This window comes from Callospermophilus lateralis, chromosome 7 (assembly GCF_048772815.1).
Source record: "Callospermophilus lateralis isolate mCalLat2 chromosome 7, mCalLat2.hap1, whole genome shotgun sequence".
Taxonomy (NCBI): Eukaryota; Metazoa; Chordata; class Mammalia; order Rodentia; family Sciuridae; genus Callospermophilus; species Callospermophilus lateralis.
The window spans coordinates 13,690,754-13,710,468 of record NC_135311.1 but is presented as its reverse complement, the minus strand read 5'-3'; the positions used below and the strand labels follow the sequence as shown (position 1 = coordinate 13,710,468).

The 19,715-nt window shown below is 40.7% G+C and overlaps 1 protein-coding gene across 2 annotated transcripts; it reads right to left on the bottom strand.

Annotated features, from left to right (window-relative positions):
• Positions 1–1,413: 1,413 nt before the first annotated feature.
• Fcrla (Fc receptor like A) lies at positions 1,414–9,038 on the bottom strand. Of its 2 annotated transcripts, none has more exons than XM_076861786.1 (5): positions 8,950–9,038; positions 4,764–4,961; positions 4,032–4,298; positions 3,084–3,368; positions 1,414–1,815 (listed from the first exon to the last, which is right to left on the bottom strand). In XM_076861786.1, exons 1-5 carry the CDS (start codon positions 9,026–9,028, stop codon positions 1,532–1,534), a joined length of 1,113 nt encoding a protein of 370 aa, XP_076717901.1. In that variant the 5' UTR covers positions 9,029–9,038; the 3' UTR covers positions 1,414–1,531. The 2 variants fall into 2 exon arrangements, with proteins under 2 accessions (XP_076717901.1, XP_076717902.1); XM_076861787.1 differs by having other exon boundaries at positions 4,764–4,916.
• Positions 9,039–19,715: the final 10,677 nt, after the last annotated feature.

The window sequence follows — 19,715 nt, the reverse complement described above, 5'->3', positions numbered from 1 at the left end:
ATTGTTAACATTCACAGTTGGATGAGGAACACAGAAGTGAAACTCATCTCAGCCAGCTGCATGCATTCCTCCCCCGCCCCACTGAACTGATAGTTTTTATTATCTGTAAGTGAATTCTCTGTTTAACATGAGCTTACAGAATGCATTCATAAAAATGGGATCATTAACTGAAAAACATCTCCTTGTAGAATGACCATGACATAGTATATTTTTGGAAATATACCCAGCACAGTATATTGGTAGTCGAATTTCCTTTTTTTGTTTGTTTGTTTGTTTGTTTTTTCCTGGTACCAGGAATTGAACCCAGGGGCACTTAACCACTGTGCCACTTCCCTAGCCCTTTTTTTGTAAAGAGACAGGGTCTCTCTGAGCTGCTAAGTACTTTGCTAAGTTGCTGAGTCTGCCTTTGAACTTGTGATCCTCCTGCCTCAACCTTCCAAGTCACTGGAATTACAATAACTGTGTAATACACACACACACACACACACACACACACACACACACATACATATATACGTATGTACGTGTATATATATACGTATATACGTATATATATATGTATATATATTTAATTGTCAATGGATCTTTGTTTCATTTATTTATATATGGCACTGAGGATCCAGCCCAGGGCTTCACACATGCCAGGCAAGCACTCTACCACTGAGCCACAACTCCAGCCCAGAGGGCTCACTTTCTGATTCCTAAAGAGCATCTATTTAATGTGTCCTCACATGGCAAAAGGGCAGGATAGTTCTGTAGGGTCTTCTTTATAAAGGCCCTAATTCCAATTTCTAGGGTTCTGCCCTCATTACCTGATCTAGTCCCAAAGGTCCCTTCTATCAATACTATCACCTTAGGGATAGGGTTTCAACAAATAAATTTTTGGAGAAATAAGCATTCAGACCATAGCACTGACTAAATAGTAGCATGTAATTAATATTTGTTTAAGAGGTTGGAAGAGGAGGGTAATTAGTAGAGGGAAAGTGTCACTCCAGAGTCTAATACCTGCCTATCATTAGGCTGGGGTTTCTCAACTTTGGCACAGTGTTGGCATTTTGGGATAGATAATCTTTTGTTAGGAGGAAGAGGATGTCCTATGAATTATAGGATGGTTAGCAGCATCCTTGGTTTCTCCTGACTAGATGCCAGTGGCACACACATCCCTTTTGCCTTGTGTGAGGACAAAAATGTCCAGGGAACAAAATTGCCCCCACTTGATATTGCTATATGAAATTCACCTCCATTTTTTTTTTCTCTTGAAGTCACCAGGTTCTGGCCTGGGAAACAGAAAGAAATTCCTGATTCAGAGAGAACACAATGATGTTGTGTAAAGAATAAACAATTATAGCTAAACTTTAATTATTGCTTCATACAAATTTATTTATATGCCCCCTAATTCCATTGTTCTTATAAGACACTGAGGACAACTTGTAAAACTATTTATGCATGTGTGCAGAATAGAAAGACAAAAGTAGAAAACATTGGATTTATTGGGGGTGGGTGAGCCAGATCATGGGTGAATAGTGTACTTTCATTTGACTGGAGCCTTTGTGGTTTCAGGCTTCAGGTGGCCAGATAAGTCCCTCAGCTCTATGACCAGGTGACCAAGAAGAGCTCTTACATCCTGCATGAGTTTGAGAAGAACACTCATCTGGTGATGCAGGTGGGGATCTGGAGAGGAGAAGCCTCGGTGCTCAGAAGAAGGGGTAGCTAGTGGAGGCAGAGGGCCAGGGGGCTCTGTAGAAGTTGTTTCTGGAGCAGCAGGTTTCTGAGGAGCTGGATTCAAGGTGGGCGATTCAACAGAGCTGGAGGGACCTGGATTATATGGCAAAAGGCACATACAAGAATTAAATCTAGACCTATTGTCAAAACAGTCAGTCTTTTTCATTCTCTGAAATGGCTGTAGGGTCCAGTGGCAATAGGGACTTGAGGACTCTAGTGTCTCTCCTAATCCAAATATTAATCTGAAGATTGACTATCTTTTCTTGAACATCCTAGCAACAAGACCTCATCATTAGATGGACTATTAACCAATGTTTCCTCTTTCAAGGCAAAATCTAATTCAATGAAGCATGGATATATTATATCGTCCTAAGCAACCTCTTTATTATATAAGACATTAGTCTAATTCCTCATTCTTGGTCCAGTTGTTAGCTTTTTGAGGACATCAATGTTGGTCCCCTAAGTCACCTCCTCTTTAGGATGGGCATCACCCAGTTCCTTTATTATTTTTCATTTCACTTGGCTTCAGGCTTCCTCATCACACTGGACAATTCCTCTGAATGTATTTCAGGTCAAGCACTGAATGGTAGCTTCCAGATTTTAACATGGACTTTATCCCTCATTCTAGGGATAATATTCCTGTAAATACCCAGAGATGATATAAGGAACCTAAGTTCTATGAGGCAGTGCATGTGGGTCTTGGTTCGGTAGCGTTGGTACCATGGTTTGAGGGAGAAGTTCTCTATTTGAGCTCTCTTCTATGTCCTTTCTTTCTTTCTTTTTTTTTTTTTTTAAAGAAAGAGTGAGAAAGAGAGGGAGAGAGAATTTTTTAACATTTATTTTTTTTAGTACTTGGCGGACACAACATCTTTGTTTGTACGTGGTGCTGAGGATCGAACCCGGGCCGCACGCATGCCAGGCGAGCGCGCTACCGCTTGAGCCACATCCCCAGCCCTGTTCTTTCTTTCTTTCTTTCTTTCTTTCTTTCTTTCTTTCTTTCTTTCTTTCTTTCTTTCTTTCTTTCTTTCTTTCTTTCTTTCTTTTGATGGGGGGAGTACCAGGGATTGAACTCAGGGTTACACAACCACTGAGCCACATCCCTAGCCCTTTTTTAAAAAAAATTTTTATTTAGAGACAGTTTCACTGAGTTGCTTAGTGCCTCGCCTTTGCTGAAGTTGGCTTTGAACCCATGATTCTGCCTCAGTATCCTGAGCCTTTGGGATTATAGGTATATACCACTGTGCCTGGCTTTCTATGTCCCCACTTCACCTTCCTACGCTGTACCCAGCCCATGGATCCAGATGTCCTGTACCCACCTCCCTGTTGTCACACACAAACCAAAGAGACACATACACACTTACCCTGCACCCTGATTTCTAGCTGGGAACTCTGTTTCCAAACTTGTCCATCTTCAGTGGCTGCCTCACACCAGTAGGACCCAGAGTGCTCTGCTGAGGCTGTGGGGACCTGAAATTCTGAGGAGAGGCCCTTGCTGCGCACTGTTCTTCCATCCTTGTAGAAGGAGAAGAGGAGGCGGGCGGCTGACCTCTGCAGGGGCAGCTTTGTCTGACAGCTCAGAGTCATGGGGCTTCCTTCTTTGGGTTCAGCGGAGGGCGAGGCTCTGAGAACTGGGGCTGCAAACAGTTCTGAGGGAAAGGTAAGCAAGAAAGAAGAGCTCAGCCATTCTATATTCAAGTAGGACCATGAGGGGCAAAGCAGCCAGGCCATAGGTCTTTCCTCCTTTTCCACCAGAATTTTTTTTTTTTTTAAAGAAAGATTCCTCTTGAACTTTTGTTTTGTTTTCACAGAACTGCTGATTAAAACCAGAGCCTATAAAAATTTTATTTTGAGTCAGGGTCTCACTAAGTTGCCCTTGCTGGCCTCAAACTTGTGATCCTCCTGCCAGCCTCTTGAGTAGCTGGGATTACAGGTGTGTGTCATTTCACTCAGCCCCATTTGACACCTCTCTCTCTCTCTCTCTCTCTCTCTCTCTCTCTCTCCTCAACTAGACAGAACTAGTAAAGATCCAGAGATGGGCAAATAAGATAGCAGTCCAGATACCCAATCTACAATTGACAGAAAGCATAGATCTGGGTGGTAGGAAACACTGAACTCTGGGTGGGGTTGATGATTTAAAAAGGCAATGCTGCGATTTTGACACTCCTGAAACTCCAATTGGGCATTCGCTAGCAACCTATTCCTCAAGGATTTAATTTAATTTTCTACCCCCACACCAAAGAAAAACAACTTGGGGCTCCCTGTCCCTTCTTACTTGATTTTACCACAGCTATGCTGACTCTAGCTCTTACCTTGGACTGTGATAGCCACCGTAGATGTTGTTTCTGGGCTCCCTGGACCGGGGCTTCTAAAGATGGCACTGCAGTGGTAATGCCCACTGTCTGCCTCTTGCACCACAGCGATGGAGAATTCCTTGTTTGGTCCAGGGGGACCCAGGGCTGAACCATCTCGGTAGAAGGTGACCTGAGTCAGTGGCCAGTCTTGCCAGGCCCGGCAGCGCAGAACCAGTGGATCTCCTTCAAATATGGGTGCAGCTGGGCCTTGGAGGATCAGCCAGTCTAGCCCAGAGGAAGAACTGAGTGTCACCCACTGTCTCACTTGAGAATACCCCCAGGGATGCCCACTACAGGATCCCTAAACTTTCCTTAAGGGTCCATTCATGTAAATTCTAACCCCTTAATACCTTACTGTAATGCTTCTGTCAACTCGCCCTAGCAATGGGAAACCCTTTTCTCCGTCCTCCTTTCTCCCCTGGACCCCCTACTCACAGGCTGTGCTGGTGACTATGGAACACTTTGTTGCCTCCAGTTTGAAACTTTTCTCACCACATGACCTTGACCTATCTCTAGACCTAGTGTGGGACAATTTCTCTAGGGCCTAGAACTGAAGATCTCCTGGCTGCAGGGGGCTGAAGATGAGTCCTCAACCTATGGCCAGTTTCCTGAGTGGGTTACTTTCATGAGTGGGCTGTGGAGCTAAAAGAAGGAGTTTGGGACACCAGTTAGGTCTTCCCGGGACCTTACCATAAGACACGATCAGATGGAAGGGTTCACTGAAAGTGTAGCCCTTGACCTGATAGTCAGTTTCCCTTGGGTTCTTTAAGTCGTCATCCATGTGGCAGTCACTCTTCTCAGTGCTGACAGGTGCTTCACACTGCAGAGTCTCAAAACTGGCCGCTGAAGAGGGTATGTCCCAAGGAGAACCAGAAAATGATGCTGCAACTTAGAAAAAGGGGACAGGAATTCGCCCTCCACAAGAGTTCCTCCTCTCTCCTGGGACAACCGTCCTTTTCAGAATAAGAATAGGAAGACATCAAAATCTTTTTTTCCAAGAAATTCTTGGTGGGGATGGGGGTTGTCTCTGGGAGGAATGGTTTTGACCTTGGTTCACTGATATCCATGTGCTCTCAGTGAATGGACTATGGCATTGGGAAGCGGAAAAGCAAAGAGTAAAAGGATGGTGAATTCAGCTGCCTGGCGTCCAGCTGTTGGTGCAGGAAATGAGGAACCAAAGATGACCATGACCCCAAAGCACACAGGCACAGGACAAGAGAGAAAGGCAAACATCAAATTCTGACATTCACTGAGTATTTGCTGTTTGCCACTCGCCGCTAGCAATTTTGTGCATTATCTCATTTACTCTTCACAAGCTTTCCAGGTAGGTGACTTCATCTCCATTTTATAAATTTTTCAAGAAACGAGCTTAGAAAAGCAAATTAATATATCCAGAGTTTAAAAATAAAATAATGAAGCAAGAAAGTCAGGTGTGCTTGAGCTCAAACTTAGTGTTCTTTTAACTTCACTGTGCAGATATGGTCTAATTCAGTCCTCAGACTTGCCTGGGGGACTTTCATCCATATTCTTATTTTCTCAGAATACACTTGACTCTTCAGCCTAGATATGCTACCCATGAAAGAGCTTTCAGTACCTAGCTGGGTCTCTCCTCCCTCCTTGCTCCCCCTTTCAGATCTTCATTTATTCAGTCATCTTTACTTTAATGATCTCTCCCTCTTAAACTTTCCTGAGCAATGGCAGAGCCCTTTCTCTCTCCTCCCCTCTACCCTGATGCCCCATTCCCAGACTGTACTGGTAACTGTGGAACAATTCTTTGTCTCCAGGTTGAAACTTAGGGTTAAAGATTTATCACCACATCTTCTTGACCTACCTCTTACTTTCATGATTGATCCAGGTAAGGTAAATGCCATTTCTTCCATTTCTGAGACTATTTCTTGTCCTTCTTAGTCTCTCTCCCCCACTGCCTGTCATGGGGCCATTCATGCATGCTCACTTCTTCATTCCATCCTTTCCTGTCCCATTTGTCTTTGTTCTTTTCCACTCCCAATGACCCCAGACTCTTCTTTGACTTTGTAACTCCCCTTATCAAGCCTTCTTTCTATTTCCCAGTACCAGGTGCTTTCTCTACCTCCTCCGTCTGCCCCCTTTACTACTCTGCTACCTCTTTCCAGTTCCTCCTCTGTCACTCCACTGGCCTCCGCCTCCTCTGCTTTAATCCATTTTAAGGACAAAAATCTTGTTGGGCTTCCAGGCATTTTCACTCAATAAATCTTATGTGGCAAGTATTATCACTTCACAAATTAAAAAAAAATGAATTCAGAAATATAAAAAGTGACTTTTTCAAAGTGATGTAAAGCTATTAACTAGAAGAAGGGCTTGATCCCAAGTCTGCAATTCTAGTCACAAGGAAAAAAAAAAAAAAAAAGAATACTGTCAGATAAAGAAACTGTGGTATATATACACAATAGAATATTACTCAGCAATAAAAGAGAATAAAATATGGCATTTTCAAGTAAAGGGATGGAGTCAGAGAATATCATGTTAAGCGAAGTAAACCAATCCCAAAAAATCAAAGGCCAAATGTTTTCTCTGATAAACGGATGCTAATCCATATGGGGGGCGGGAGCAGGGGATGAGTGGAGGAACTTTGGATTCGCCAAAAGGGAGGAAGGAGAAGGCAGGGGGCATGGGGATAGGAAAGATGGTAGAATGAGACGGACATCATTACCCTAGGTACATATATGATTGCACAAATGGTGTGACCCTATTGTAAGTAGAACCACAGAAGTGAAAAACTGTGCTCTATTTGTGCATAATGAATCAAAGAGCATTTTGCTATCATGTATAACTGATTAGAACAAATAAATAAAACAAAAGAACATTGTCCCTGACCACAAACAGCTATCAGGTTAGTGGGAAACACAGGCATATGAAGAGATTATTTCAGCATGTGAAAGAAAGTAGTAAGAAAGAGGTTTTCCAGGCAGCCATCAGAACAGAACTGAGGGTTCAAGGAAGGCTTCTCAGAGAAGATGCCACCAAGGCTGCCCTTCGGGATATCTAGAAGTTTATAAAGGTAGAGAGGACCAGGAGGCCAGCAAGAGAGCTCATTTTAGGCAAAGATAGCAGTATCTGCTAAGCAAAGCCTTGGGGAGAGTAGAGTCTGGGTGTGCATGTATAAACATAAGCCAATAGGGATTTATCAAAGTATAAGTTGTGAGACTTAGAGGGTGGCTATAGAGGCTAAAGAGTCTAAACAGGTGCCCGTTTTGGGTAGAGTTTGTGTGCCATCACAAGAAGCTTAGGCTGACAGATTTTAGAGGTCACCGCAGCTGCAGGGTGCAGAATTGAAGGATACAGGCTGATACAAGATTAGTTAGGAAATTATTGTACTAGCCCCAGTCACATAGGATGAGGCCTTGTCCTAGGACGGCATTAGTAATGTTTCAGGGAAGAACAATTTAGGAGACAAAATTTGCCAAACTTGATTGATTGATCAGTTACAGAGAAGACAGAGAAGGAAGAGTTAGGTTGTCTCTTGGATTTCTGACTTGGAGATCACAGTGGATGCTGATGCTATTAGCTGAAGTCGGAAACAGTGAAAGAATGAATGAGAAGAAGTGGGAGCCAGGACAGAGGTATCATCCCCAGATACCTCTCGGACACACAGATAAATATGTCCTGTATGAAGACTGATATTTGAATGTGAAGGGCAAAAGCATGATTAGGGTTGAAGATCTGATCTGGAACTCTTAAACATAAAGTTATTATGGCAAAAGTTATGCAGACAATAAACTCATAAAGGAGATTTCATAAAGAAAGAAGAGTGGAGAGACAAGGATATTAACTAAGGGAACATTCAGGTATAAGGGGAAGAAAAGAGAAGTTCCCAAGGGATCAAAAGAAGTACATGGGGCTGGGGATGTGGCTCAAGAGGTGGTGAGATCGCCTGGCATGCGTGAGGCCCGGATTCGATTCTCAGCACCACATACAAAGATGCTGTGTCGGCCGAGAACTAAAAAATAAATATTAAAAAAAAAATTCTCTCTCTTTAAAAAAAAAAAAAGAAGAAGTACATGAAGTACAAAGATAAAATGGTGAATTGGAAGTCAGGGATATAAGGCATGCAAGAAAGAGTAAGTGATTGCTGGATGTGGTGGCGGATGCCTATAATCCCAGCAGCTTGGGAGGCTGAGGCAGGAGGATGGTGAGTTCAAAGCCAGCCTCAGCAAAAGCAAGGCATTAGGCATCTCAGTGAGACGTTGTCTCTAAATAAAATACAAAAGAGGGCTGGGAATGTAGCTCCGTTATTGAGTGCCCTGAGTCAATCCCCGGTACCCCCTTCCCCAAAACAGGACGTGATCAGCAGTGCCCAGTGAGTAGAGATGTTCATCAGGAGAAGAATGGGAAAGTGTACAATGATCTATTCTATCTGAATGGAGATCATTGTGCCCTATGCAAAATTTTTCTGGTGGAAACCAGACTACAATCATTGAAACTTGAGAAGTGAGGAAGCAGAGATAGCCAAGTACAGACCACTCTTTAAGGAAAATTGTATCCGAAAAGTAAGAGTTGAAATTGTGTCTAGAGAAGACGACATTGTAGTCAGATGGAAAAGGCCTCAAGATTTTTATATTCAGAAAGAGCCTTTCAGTCCTGCACACCAAACTCTCTCTCTCTTTCTCTTCTCTCTCTCTCATACTGGGGATTGAACCCATGGCCTGGCACATGCTAGGCAAATGCTCTACCCCCTGAGTTATACCCCCAGTCTTCATCAAACCCTCTTATATCCAGGCTTCTTATCCTACCTAGCCAATTCTTCGGAGGGCCAAAGTTAGTCCATGTTTCTTTGCTCTGAGTCTTTTCCCAAAGTCATATCTCTATTCTCATACCAACATTCAAACATTTTACTTACCCACCAGCAAATGAGCTGCCCAGAGTATAGCAGAGGGAATATAGAGGGCCCAGGCCATGGGAACACAGCTCAGCTTCATGGTAAATGCATCTAGGTCTTCTGCAACCCAAACACACTGATTTTCTTCAACATGAAACCTCTTGAATTAGAAAAAAGGAAGTAAATCTAACTGTCTCATCTCTATGCACCTGTTGTCAAGTTTGTAATTGGCTTTCATCATTCAGATTTGTTCAGGTTACTTCTGGTGCCATTTGTATCCTTAAGATTGTGGATGAAATGATAGCACCCTCAATTCTTCAATATTCCTTTGAAGAGTACAGAGACCTTTCAAAAACATGTGATTATCTGATAATCAATTGGCCTTCATGTGCACTCTGGGAAAAGTCAATATCACTGGTGAAACATCTGGGAACAGAAGGTGGAAAATTGCTTGAAGAAAATCATGGGGAAATCAATGATATAAATTCAAGTGCCCTGTTTCAACCTGCTCCAAGCTTCCATGTTTCTAGTGACTAGAAGTAGCAAGACAGAGGGGAAATTATTGGCAATGGCACCAAGGCAGATATCAGATTAATTCTTAGTAGGCTCTGACCATCCAAAACCAAAACAAATTTGTACACAAATTTCTCTAGATTCATAACTCAGTTCTCTGATCCTGCAGGACAACGTGGACTGTTCAGTCTCATTGGAAGTCTGAGTAAGGCAAGGAAGAGTCTCCTGGGAAAGAGCAAAGGAAAAAAGAAATCAACTTCCAGAGGCCCCAGAAGCAAGCCCAAGGCTCAGGCTCATAGCCAAAGCTCAAGCCACTGATCCTGAGGAAATTAGAGACAGGAGGCATCTGATAGCTTTAGAAACTTGAGGAGACTTCAGAATAAGGGCAATACAGAGGCTACAGCATCCCTCTTTGGCTCTAGGTGGCCTTATATGAGAATTATTGTTCCTGCCTACAAATGTTTCCTGTTTGACTGAGACCTTCTCAGTGTCAGGCCCACTCCTCTTCTTACAGTGACCACACTCTTCCCCATTCTCCACTCATAACATGCACCAGGGTCCCCATAGGTTATTCAGAAATGAGATAAGCCACAAGAAATGGGGAAAGGCCGTCTCACTTAAAGTCAAAAGGAGGAACAGCATGACCAATCAGTTGTGCAAAAGCCACAGATCAAAGCAGACAAAAAAGCAAAGTGGGTATGAGAAAGTGGGTCTTTCTCAATCTAAAATAAGCATTTAGAATAAATTTTCCATTATCTGAGAAGCATGTTTTTATGCAGGTGGCCTCAGGGAGTTCAGAGGTGGTTGAATATGGGTGTAGGGTGGGGGGAAGGCAGTGAGGCAGTAAGCCCTGCAGCTGATGTGTTATGAAAGACCCAGCAGCCTCAAAGAGGAAGCAAAATCTAACCAGTCCTAATAAAAATTCAATTAATGAAATGTGTTAGATGGACCTTCACCCTTAACAGTCCCATAGCACAGAGAACCTCAGGGTTACATAGGTGCTTCTTTAAAATCACAAAAATCTTTCCCTTCCCAGGCTACCCCTTCTCCTTAACTGCCCTACCCATAATGTCATCCCTAGATAGAAGCATCATCTAGGTACCCTATACCACCTGCATCAGTTCTTATAGGATCCCACTCTCAATGTAGAAAGCAAGAAGGTCTCTGAAGATCTTGCTTGAAAATCTTTATAATCCCCACTAAACCACTGAGAAATCTTTCTTCATCAAATTCTGACGAATGAACTGTTTAGAAGAGGTGTAATTTACTAGGTTAAAAAAAAAAAAAAAAGCAACAGCTTTTTCTTATGGATGATCCTATCCCAAAGCTTCACTACCTCCACTTCACAGTCTCACCCACTATTATGGTTTAAATCTGGATTGTCTTCCAAAGGCTCATGTGTTGAAGACTTGGTCCCCCAAAACAGCAGTGTTCAGAGAAATGAACGGATCATGAGGGCTCTGACCTCATACGTGGATTAATTCATTGAAGAATTTATAATTTGGACTTTTAGGAGGTGGTGGAAAGTGTAGGAGGTGGGACTTAGTACAAGTGAGTGGGTCCCAGGGGCCAGTGCCCTTGGGACTATATCTTGTCCTGTGCTGTTTTCTCTCTCTCTCCCTGTTTCTCTTTTTTTCTTCTCTGCTACCTACATGCTATGAGCTGAACACTTTTCTTCATCATGCCTTCTGCCATGATGTTTCTGCCCAGAGCAATGGAGCTAGCCAACATGAATTGAAACTTCATTCTGAAACCATATACCAAAATAAATATTTCCACCTTTAAATGGTTTATGTCAGGTACTCAGATCATAGTAACAAAAAGTTGTTTAACATACGCTCTAACCTATAGCCAATGTAGGTTTAATGTAAACAACCTAAGTCTTCCTTCCCCAAATTTTCATCACAAAATAAATGCTCTTATGTCTGGTCTGGCAGACATTTTTCCTACTGCTACCTTGCACTGATGCTGGTAATTATGGGAATTTCTTCTAGGATCCAGGCAGGTTTTTTTTTTTTTTTTTTTTTTTTTTTTTTATTGCTAACATTTACAATGGCTCAATAAATCCTTTTATTTCAGAAACTCCTCAATCCTAAAAATTTTAGGTTAATACTTTTACTTTCACACTTCATAAATGAGGTTGGATAGTTTGTGACTATCCCATTTGTCAGATTTCTTAAGACAAAGTGTTTTTTATCTTTGTTTATTTGGGGTCCTGAAGATTGAACCTAAGGGTGCTCTGCCACTGAGCTTTATCCCCTGTCCATTCTATTATATTTTGAGAATGGGTCTTGCTAAATTGCCTAAGTTGGTCTTGAACTGGCCTCAACCTCTTGAAGAATCATAGGTGTGAGCCACCATGCCATGTGACATAAAGTGTTTATAAATAATATTTCTTGAAGGTTGGCATGGTAGAGCATCCCTCTCATCCCAGTGACTTGAATCACAAATTTGAGGACAGCCTCAGCAACTTAGTGAGATCCTGTCTCAAAATTAAAAATAAAAAGGTCTGGGGATGGAGCTCAGTGATACAGTGTCTCTTGGTTCAATCCCCAGTACAAAATGTGCGCGCGCGCGCGCGCACACACACACACACACACACACACACACACACTCCTTTATTATCTATAGCAGCCCTGTGACTATTGAATATTGTCATGGCTTAGTGCATAGATTTAGAATCTGAAGTGATATCGTTCATCTGATTCCTAAGATTTGAAAATGTATTGCAATACACGAAGTTGTTCTTCACATATTTGATTTGATTTGTTTATTTCTCCTGAGAGAAGAAAGGAAGGGCAGAGAGAGGGAGGACCAGGGAAGGGGAAAGGAAATGAGAAAGAAAGAACACGCTAGAACGCATGTTGGGTCACCCTGGTGAACAAGTCAGACATGAATTAACATGTTCCTTTCTATACACCAATTGCACTCAAAGTTAAAGTTTCAGAATACACATCCAGAAATCATGATGAAGATGCTTTTAGCTCTCCCACACACCAGAGGTCTCACTCAATTGTCTATGCTTCAGAGAGTGACTCCCAGTTCTTTAAAAGGCCAACTTTTGCCCCCAGTCCCTAGAAGTATGGGAATCTCATCTCACTGCCATGTAGGTCTCATTTTCATATAGAAAACTCACATATTCCTATAAGACAGTTTCCTGAGCTATTATTTCAACTTTACTGCTGGCGGTAAAAAAGGGAAATAAGAAGCTTTATGGAAGATAGTGTCCTGGGCTCTTTCCTTTGAAAATCAAAACTGCTTGAAGTTCTTGAGTCACAGACAATGTTTGTTAAAGGTGCATTTTTAAAATTCTGTTTGTGATGGTTTTGCAGGTCTGTTTAACAAAACAGCTTAACAGAGTTATTCTAAACTGGCATGTCACAGAGGTAGGCAGAGTGGTTTGTTTGTTTGTTTGTTTCAGTTCTGGGAATTGAATCCAGGAACTCTCTCACTAAGACACATCCCCACCCACCACACACACTCTTTTTTATTTTATTTTGGGACAGGGTCTCACTAAGTGAGCTGGGGCTGGCCTTGAACTTGCAATTCCCCTGCCTCAGCCTTCCAAGTAGTTGGGACGATAGGCGTGTGCCACTGCACCACTCTTGGCAGGCAGGTTCTTGCTGGACCCCAAGATGAAGGTTGATGAACCTTCATCTTCCTTTTCTTTGCAGCTTTATTTGAGACTGCCATCACAGGGCACCACCTCCAGCTCTCAGCTCCCCACAGATTGGTTGATGTAAGTTGTTAATTAGTTGAAATAAGTCTCTCAATTTCCTTTTTTTTTAAAATAGTTTTTTAGTTGTAGAGGGACATACAATATCTTTGTTTATTAATTTACTTTTTATGTGGTGCTAGAATCAAATCAGTGCTCTGCCACTGAGCTAGAGCCCCCGCCCTCAATTTCCTTTTTGAAGTAGGATATCTAGCAGAACCACTGACTTCTTTCCCCAACGTGTGTAACTGAGAAAATTAGTGTCAATCGCCTGCTTCTAATCTGACAGAAAAGTCCTATAAGTATCTGTTTTGTGTGGTAATACAGAAATATTAGATTATTAGTTATAACATCATTACCCAGGGAATATTTTGTTGTTGTTGTTGTTTTTGTACCACAGATTGAACCCAGGGATGCTTAATCACTGAGCCAAATCCTTGGCCCTTTTTTATTTTTTATTTTGAGACTGGGTCTCACTATTCTCATCAAAAACAGCTAAAAGTTCTAGTTAGTCCAGTGAGGTAAGAAAAGAAAAGGTACACAGATTAAAAATAAATTAAATTATAAGCCCCTTCTTGTACACAACATGATTGTCTACATAGAAAAATCTCAAGAATCTGGGCTGGGGCTGGGGCTCAGTGGTAGCGCACTTGCCTGGCATGTGTGAGACACTGGGTTCAATTCTCAGCATCACATAAAATTAAAAAACAACTAAATAAATTTAAAAAGTAGAAAAAAAAAATCTCAAGAATCCATTAAAAAAAAAACACCTAGAATAAGTGAGTATCCATCAAGGTTGCAATGTATAATAAAATGAAAACACAAAAATCAATGTATTTCTACAATAATAGACCTTAAACTGTACTACAATATAATAGACCTTAAACTATACTACAAAGCTATAGTAATAGCATGGTATTGGCACCAAAATAGACATGTACATCAATGGCACCAAATAAAGACACAGTGACAAACCCAAATACAAATATCTCATACTAGACAAAGGTGCCAAAAACATACGTTGACGAAAAGATATCCTCTTCAACAAATGGTGCTGGGAAAACTGGAAATCCATATGTAACAAAATGAAATTAAACCCCATCTCACCCTAAGTACATGTACAAAGACACAAAGGATGTGACTTTACTTTGTGTACAACCAGAGATATGAAAAATTGTGTTTTCTATGTGTAATATGAATTGTAATGCATCTGTTGTCATATAACAAAAAAAAATTTTTTTAAGAAAATTTTAAAAAACCTATCTCTCACCACATACAAAACTCAACTCTAAGTGGATCAAGGACCTAGGAATTAGACCAGAGACTCTATGCCTAATAAAAGAAAAAGTAGGCCCAAATCTCCATCATGTTGGATTAACAAGACTTCCTAAACAAGACTTCTAAAGAGCAAGAAATAAAATCAAGAATTAATTAATGGGATGGATTCAAATTAAAAAGTTTCTTCTCAGCAAAAGATAAGTCAATGAGGTGAAGAGAGAGCCTTATGAAATGGGAACAAATTTTTACCACATACACATCAGATAGAGCACTAATCTCCATGACATATAAAGAACTAAAAAAATTTAACACCAAAAATACCAAAAACCCAATAAATAAATGAGCTAAGGAACTGAACAAATGCTTACCAGAAGATATACAAGCGATCAACAAGTGTATGAAAAAATGTTCAATATCTCTAGTAATTAGAGAAATACGAATCAAAACTACTCTAAAATTTCATCTGAAATCCTCTCTTAAAAAAACAACAAAGTATTAAACCAGTATTAAACTGGGCGGCTGTGGCCCATGCCCTTAATCCATGTAATTGGGAGGCTGAGGCATGAAAAGCTCGAGTTCAAAGCCAACCTGGGAAATTTAACGAGACTTTGTCTCAAAATTAAAAATAAAAAGGGATAGGGATGTAGTTCAGTGGTAAAGCATTGCTAGGCTCAATCCTTAGTATGCGGTGATGGTGGGGGAATATTAGAAATAAGAAAGGCAATATTATCTGAGATTAAAATTTATTTATTTATTTATTTTTTAGAGAGAGAATTTTTTAAAATTTTTTTTTAGTTTTCGGTGGACGCAACATCATTATTTTATTTTTATGTGGTTCTGAGGATCAAACCCAGAGCCCTGCGCATGCCAGGTGAGTGCGTTACCACTTGAGCCACATCCCCAGCCCAAAAATTTATTTATTTATTTATTTTAATGAGAGAGAAATTTTTAATATTTATTTTTTAGTTTTCGGCGGACACAACATCTTTGTTTTTGTATTTGGTGCTGAGGATTGAACCCAGGCCGCACACATGCCAGGCAAGCGCGCTACCGCTTGAGCCACATCCCCAGCCCCCCAAAAATTTATTTTTTAAAAATCAAGGCGATTACAACATATGAGTTAGAAAGCAAAGGGAGGACAATTTAAAAAAACAATATCTGAAGTTAATTTATGACAAGAACAATAATCTAGACTTTTGACACACCTAATTGAAACAGATAAAAAGATGTCTTCCTCTTATTCAACCATTCAATGATATTTTATTATCTAAGAAGTGATGTTGGGATGACCTTAAATCATAGTCATGCTAGAAATCAGGACCTGGTCCTTGTTCCCGTTGTTGAAGACTAAACACCCGAGAAACATGGAGGCAAGAGTAGAAAGCAAGTTTTATTTAAGAGAGAGACAGAGATAGACTTCTCCAGAGAGAAGGGGGCCCAGAGCTGGGTATCCGTGGGAGGGAGTGGTCTTGTCTCTTTTATAGATCTCAGCTTTCCTCTCCCCATTTCCTCCTCCTCTTTCTATCTTGCCTAAGTGCTCAAAGGCAGAAAAGAAGCATCTCAGTGGGGTAATCATTAGCATCTCCTTGTGTCGGGAGGAGGGATTCCCCAGAGATGTTAGCAACCTATTGTGAGGGAGAAGTGCTCTGGAGGTGTTATGATCCCATTTCCTTTTCTTTGACAATCAGCCCTCATCTTTCCAAGCTGATCCAAGACTACCTGTCTTTGGCCCTGTCTCTGGACCTGTCTGAATGTTGTTACAGAAAATTGAGTTGTAGGGAATCGAGTTTATTTCCCTGAAGAGAGAAATGTTAATAATTAACAAGCTAATTTACCTGGAAGATCTTGGAAAATGTTTGGGAACTGGAGGAATCATGTACAGATATATATTAAAAGATAATTGAAAAGTCTGTATAAGGAGAAGTTAAACACTTAAAGACTTTTCAGTAACTACATTTCCCCTACCACAGTCTAATTCTCAGGAGAAATTGAACCAGCCAGCAGCTGCAGGTCAGCTCAGGTGAACTGAGTGACTATAAACTGCAGTATCAATGGAATCTGCTATATCACCCATGCACCCTGTCTTAGGATGCCTCTGACAAGCATGCTTAAACCCGGCAAGGAAGGAAACCAAGAACTAGGAAGACATAAGATTCAGGAAACAAAACAAATGAAAAAAATGAAACATTTATTATCTCTGGAGGAAAAAAAAGATTCTTCAAGAAAGGAAATGAAGCAGGGGGGTGGTACCTTTAAGTGATAAAGCTAGACCTATTTTGGTAACGTCAGTCTCCCAATCTTTAATGAGTGACTTAGGAATGAGCAGTTCTAATACAGTAGTATCATGGGGAAATTGCTGCAGGGTTTCTGGGAAAGTTTTCCTTATTCTAAGAAACACATAAAAGTCATAGTGCCCTTCTATCTGGGTATGATGCTTAGAACCACTGTACTCATCTTGCTGGTAATCCAAGGGCAGCACCCAGAGAATTGAAGAAAAACAGGCCCAGAATCCTGATATAAAGAGACACTCTGTCTCTGGACTTTTTTTTTTTTTTTTTTTTTATGTGAGATAACACATTTCTTTATTGTTTAGGCCAGTTTGAAACATGATTTCCTGTTATTTTCAACTCAAGTCATCCTGATAAAAGAAAGAAAACCCAGCCAGGTGCAGCAGCACATTCTTGTAATCCCATTGACTCAGAGGCTGAGGCAGTAGGATCCCAAGTTCAAGGCCAGCCTCGCAACTTTTCGAGATCCTCAGCAACATAGAAAGACTCAGTCCCAAAATAAAAAATAAAAAGTACTGGGGATGTAGCTCAGTGGTAAAACGCCCCTGAGTTTAATCCCTAGTACCAAAAACAAAAAACACGAGGGAGCCAAATCCTGAAGATGATTACCAAAATGGAAGGCATCTGATTTTCTGGGTCATGGACTTCCTCAAAGAAAGCCCGAAAGCTAGTAATGAGAGGGGAGATGTAAATATAAACACATAAATTACCTAAAAATAGAAGAAAATGCAGTGTAGTGCCACATACTAATAAAATGTGATTTCCTAGGATAGTAAAGATAAGCCAGGGGGCTGTGACTGTGGCTTAGAGATTGATTGTTTTCTTAGTATGCATGAAGCTGATGCATGTGTGAGAAATAGAAAGTTGGTAGTCCATTTTTGGAATATACTATTTAGTGTTAATTGGGATATAAGATCCAATTGTAGCCATTTTAACTATAACCCTTCCTTTCCCTGCCACAATTTTAAAATTGGCCAATCAGGTAGATTGAAACTCCAAGCTCCTCCTATTGGAGCAAGGGGCAGTGCTGCATTTGGGATAAAAACAGGTGGACTGCCCACCCAATATGCCCAAATGTGCTTGCTTGGCAGGTTGGGTAGGATGCCCTCCTGCAGAAGTAAAGTTTGCCTTGCTGAGTTACTTTGGAGCATGTGTTTGATTCATTATGGCACCCCTGTATTTTTAACACATGTATTCCTAGCACCACCAAAAAAAGAAAGAAAAAAGAAATTCTTTTCTACCAATAATGGCAGGAAAAACATTTCTCAAATATTAGTGCAAAAAAGATACCTGTAAGGAAAGAACTGAATGAAGAAAATAGAGAAGAGAGATGGCTTGACTTCAAGATAAACCAACCTGTGGAGGGGGCCCAGGAGAGAATGAGATCCATCTTCCCTTAATAACCTGGAGTAGATATAGGGGAGTGAGGGAGTGGGGGGATTTTGCAGTTAGGCCATTGCTAGGGGGTTATCAGGGAAGGGGCCTTGTGGACATCACCTCCCTTCTTTTGAGGTGGTCACTGTTCCATGTCAAACCAGGTGTTTTGGGGATTCTAGTCTTGGATAACAGTTTCCTTTCTTTGCATGGTGATGGAATACAATTTGGGTTTTTTTGCCTGATGATGGAGTATAGTCTGGGGCTTAGGTCAGGCTGAGTCAGAGTGACCTTCAGGTGACTCTTGTTCTAAGATGGAGGATATGTTATTAAATGGTGTTGCCTATGTCAAGTTCTACCTAACAGTACGAGGTCCATATGATATGATGGCGGGATTCTATCACCTACATGAATAAAGAGCTATAACTTGGGAAGCCTCAATGTAATATAGATGCCAAACGTTACCCAAATGATCTATAAATACAATGTAATTCTACAAATGTCTTTAGAATTTTAATATTTATTTATTTATTTTTTTAGTTATCGGCAGACACAACATCTTTGTTTTGTATGTGGTGCTGAGGATGGAACCCCGGGCCGCACGCATACCAGGCGAGCACGCTACCGCTTGAGCCACATCCCCAGCCCCTAAAAATGTCTTAATAATATTATGAAAGTCCATCTTGAAGAGAAGCAGCACAATAACAGCAAAGAAAAATCTTAAAACAGAAGAACTAGAGAAAACTTGACCTTCTGTATACCGATACACACTATAAAGTTGTAATAAGTAAAAATGTGTTACTGATGCAGAAGTAGACGAATCAGATAAGATCTATATATGGCAATTTAGAATGACATAGGTTATATTTCAAATTAGCGAACTACTTATTTAATTATATTAGAATAACTGATAAATGGAAAATGAGCCTTACCTTATTCCAAATCCAAACATAATTTCCAAGTAAACCTAATAAGATTTCAAGGAAAGGTAAAAAATGTATTACCTTTTTGAATTCTTAAGATGAAGAAAGTTTCCTTTGTACTGCTGTTACAAAATACTACAGGACAGGTTTTTTACAATTAACATGAATTTATTAGGCCCCAGATCTGGAAGCTAGGAAATCCAAGATGGAGGAGCCAGTGTCTGGAGAGGGCCTTCACGCTGTATCACCTCATCCAATGGCAGAGGGCAAAGACAGGGTGAAAGAGCAAAAAGGAGCCCAACACATCCTTTTATAAGGAACCCATTGCTGCAGTAACAAACATTCCCAGAATAGCAGCATTAATCAATTTGAGGACAACTCTTGTGGCTTCATACCCTCTCATTAGAACCCATTTTCAAATGCTGCTGCATCAGTGATTATGTTTCCAACACGTTTTTTGGGGGGGGGGGCACATTCAAACCATAGCATTAAGTATACCACATGACCCAGAAACTATAGTTTTATTTATTAACGTACAACAAAGGCTTTTTGTTCTAGTCCTTGGGATATACCATTAAATAATGTAAAAACCTTGCCTCGCATTGAGCTTACATTTTACTATATATGCGAATATCTGAGCCAAAAAAATGCATTAATAGATATAGAATAATAGATAATATAATAATAGATACCATG

Bases quoted from the DNA above. Each gene is read 5' to 3' on its own strand.
- Fcrla (XM_076861786.1), bottom strand. From the start codon at position 9,028: ATGAAGCTGAGCTGTGTTCCCATGGCCTGGGCCCTCTATATTCCCTCT. The intron at 4,962-8,949 runs GTAAGTAAAATG...CCTTTTTCTAAG, and splicing joins GGCAGCTCATTTGCTGGTGG to TTGCAGCATCATTTTCTGGT. The intron at 1,816-3,083 runs GTAAGTGTGTAT...CATATAATCCAG, and splicing joins GCTAGAAATCAGGGTGCAGG to GTCCCTCCAGCTCTGTTGAA.